Here is a 1,915-nt window from a genome sequence, read left to right on the forward strand (position 1 = left end):
AACCCTTGCGATCATTTTTATTTTTCTATTTTCATCATTGGCAACAGCATATTGTTAGTAAGTAGTGTCATTAATCATGTCCAACAGTACACTAATGATCATTAGTAACACAGTCGGCCATTCATAGATATTACCAACTGATAATTAATCTCATCGGATGAATCGATCTTTCTTTTGATTCAGACGTAACGTAATCTTTTATTTAAGCAGGGGAGGGCAGGTAATGAGTGATTCAGTCATTAGTCAGTCGGCTTCTCACCTGAGCATTAGCATCTATTAGATATTTATTCATTTGGTGATTCCGTGGCCTTTTAATCGGACATAAGTCAAACATATTTTCACATCTTCAGTTAATAAGTAAAATAAATAGGTATTAACGGTAATAGTAGTTTGGTAATTCGTCCGTCAGTCATTTCGTATATTTTTTAGTCGGCTATTTACGAATATCAGTCCTTGCTATTCACTCTTATTATACAAATATTAAACCACTCTCAGAATCATTCGTCATATGTATAACGTAAGTAAGTCAAAACAAATTCATTCAGGCTGACAATCTTTCCGTTAGTGAAGCCATGACCTAACGAGCGTTCCAATTAGTTCAAATGAGCCAACTGCTAAGCTAAACACTCCTCAGTCAGGGGTCAGCCAGATCGCCAATCGCCCAGCCACGCCCCCAGGTCCTCCTACTTCCCCTCCCTCAGATCCTTCCACAGGTCCTCCCTCAGGTCGTCCCACAGCCCCTCCCTCGGGTGCTTCCGCAGGTCCTCCCACAGCCGCCCCCTCGCCCCCCGGTCCCCAGTGGACGGCACTCACCCATCTCGGCGTAGCACAGCGCTCCCACCATGGACACGAACCCTGACGCCACCCAGATGACGAGCGACATGCCCACGCTGCCCGAGTATTCCAGCACGCCTCGGGGTGACATGAATATACCCGAGCCGATGATATTGCCCATGATTAGGCCGACGGAATCTAATAGGCCGAGCTCCTTCTTGAGTCGGATGCAGGAGTCGTCGCTCGAGAGGCAGAGGTCTTTCTTGGGGCCTTCCTGCTCTTTCTTCTTCTTTTCCTTCTTTCTCTGTCCGTCATCCGTTTTTTTCTTCTGGGGTTGGTTCGTCCTCGCCTCGCCCTTCTCTTCTTCCAACTCCTTCTGTCTCCTCCTGAAGTGCAGCTCTCCTTGGGCCGAGTCTCCGGAGGGTTTCCTCTCTTCTTTCTTCTCCTTGTCTAACCCTGTGTCCTGGCGATTCCCGGCAACGTCTTGATTTCCTGAGGGAGAAGCCGTCTGCTTGATGCTCCTCTTCTTCCTTGGAGGCCTTGCGGGTTGCACGTCCTCCTCGGCCAGGGAAGGTCTATCGCCCGGTCCCTCGTCTGCAGGGCGAGGTTCTGCGCCCTCTCGCGCTCCGTTGTCCATCGTCTGGAGAGCAGGCTCTCCACCCTCAGCGGTGCCCATTTCAGCTTCAGGATCCTCAGCCGGGATTTCTGAAGTCCTTCCTGGCGGCATCGCCCTAGTGTCGCCTGCATCGCCCCTCATATCAGAGTCTGCGGCAGTCAAGACCTCGGCCGAATCGTCAGGGTACATGCTCAACCTCGCAAGTATCCTTCAGTGCATGTATTCTCCAGTGAGGTAAACGGGGATTTCTACTTTTACCCAAGCAACAGCTGATGAGGAGGAGGGGCGGGCAAGCAGCAGGGGGAGTGGGTCTGAAACACTGGATTGTCACACAGTAAAACATCCAACAAGAGGAGATCCATGCCCAGCCGTTCACCAGGTCAAACGTTTTCCATCCCGCGTGCCGGAATGCGACGGCTCCAACAGAAAGCTTATATCCCCAAAGGATCCCCCGACATGTCTCTCCCACAGTGAAGGGAGAAATCGCCAGGAACACGAAGGATCGACACTTCAAGTCGACACGAG

At 50.7% G+C, this 1,915-nt stretch overlaps 1 protein-coding gene across 1 annotated transcript in view; it reads right to left on the reverse strand.

Moving 5' to 3' along the window:
* LOC119592747 (Y+L amino acid transporter 2-like) overlaps nt 1-1,915 on the reverse strand; it is a gene marked incomplete at its 3' end in the record, with an annotated part of 17,381 nt that extends 15,466 nt beyond the window's left edge. The window contains 1 exon segment of the mRNA XM_037941682.1: nt 814-1,915. Within this exon segment, the coding sequence (XP_037797610.1) occupies nt 814-1,579 (766 nt within the window).

Source organism: Penaeus monodon, chromosome 30 (assembly GCF_015228065.2).
Source record: "Penaeus monodon isolate SGIC_2016 chromosome 30, NSTDA_Pmon_1, whole genome shotgun sequence".
Classification (NCBI taxonomy): domain Eukaryota; kingdom Metazoa; phylum Arthropoda; class Malacostraca; order Decapoda; family Penaeidae; genus Penaeus; species Penaeus monodon.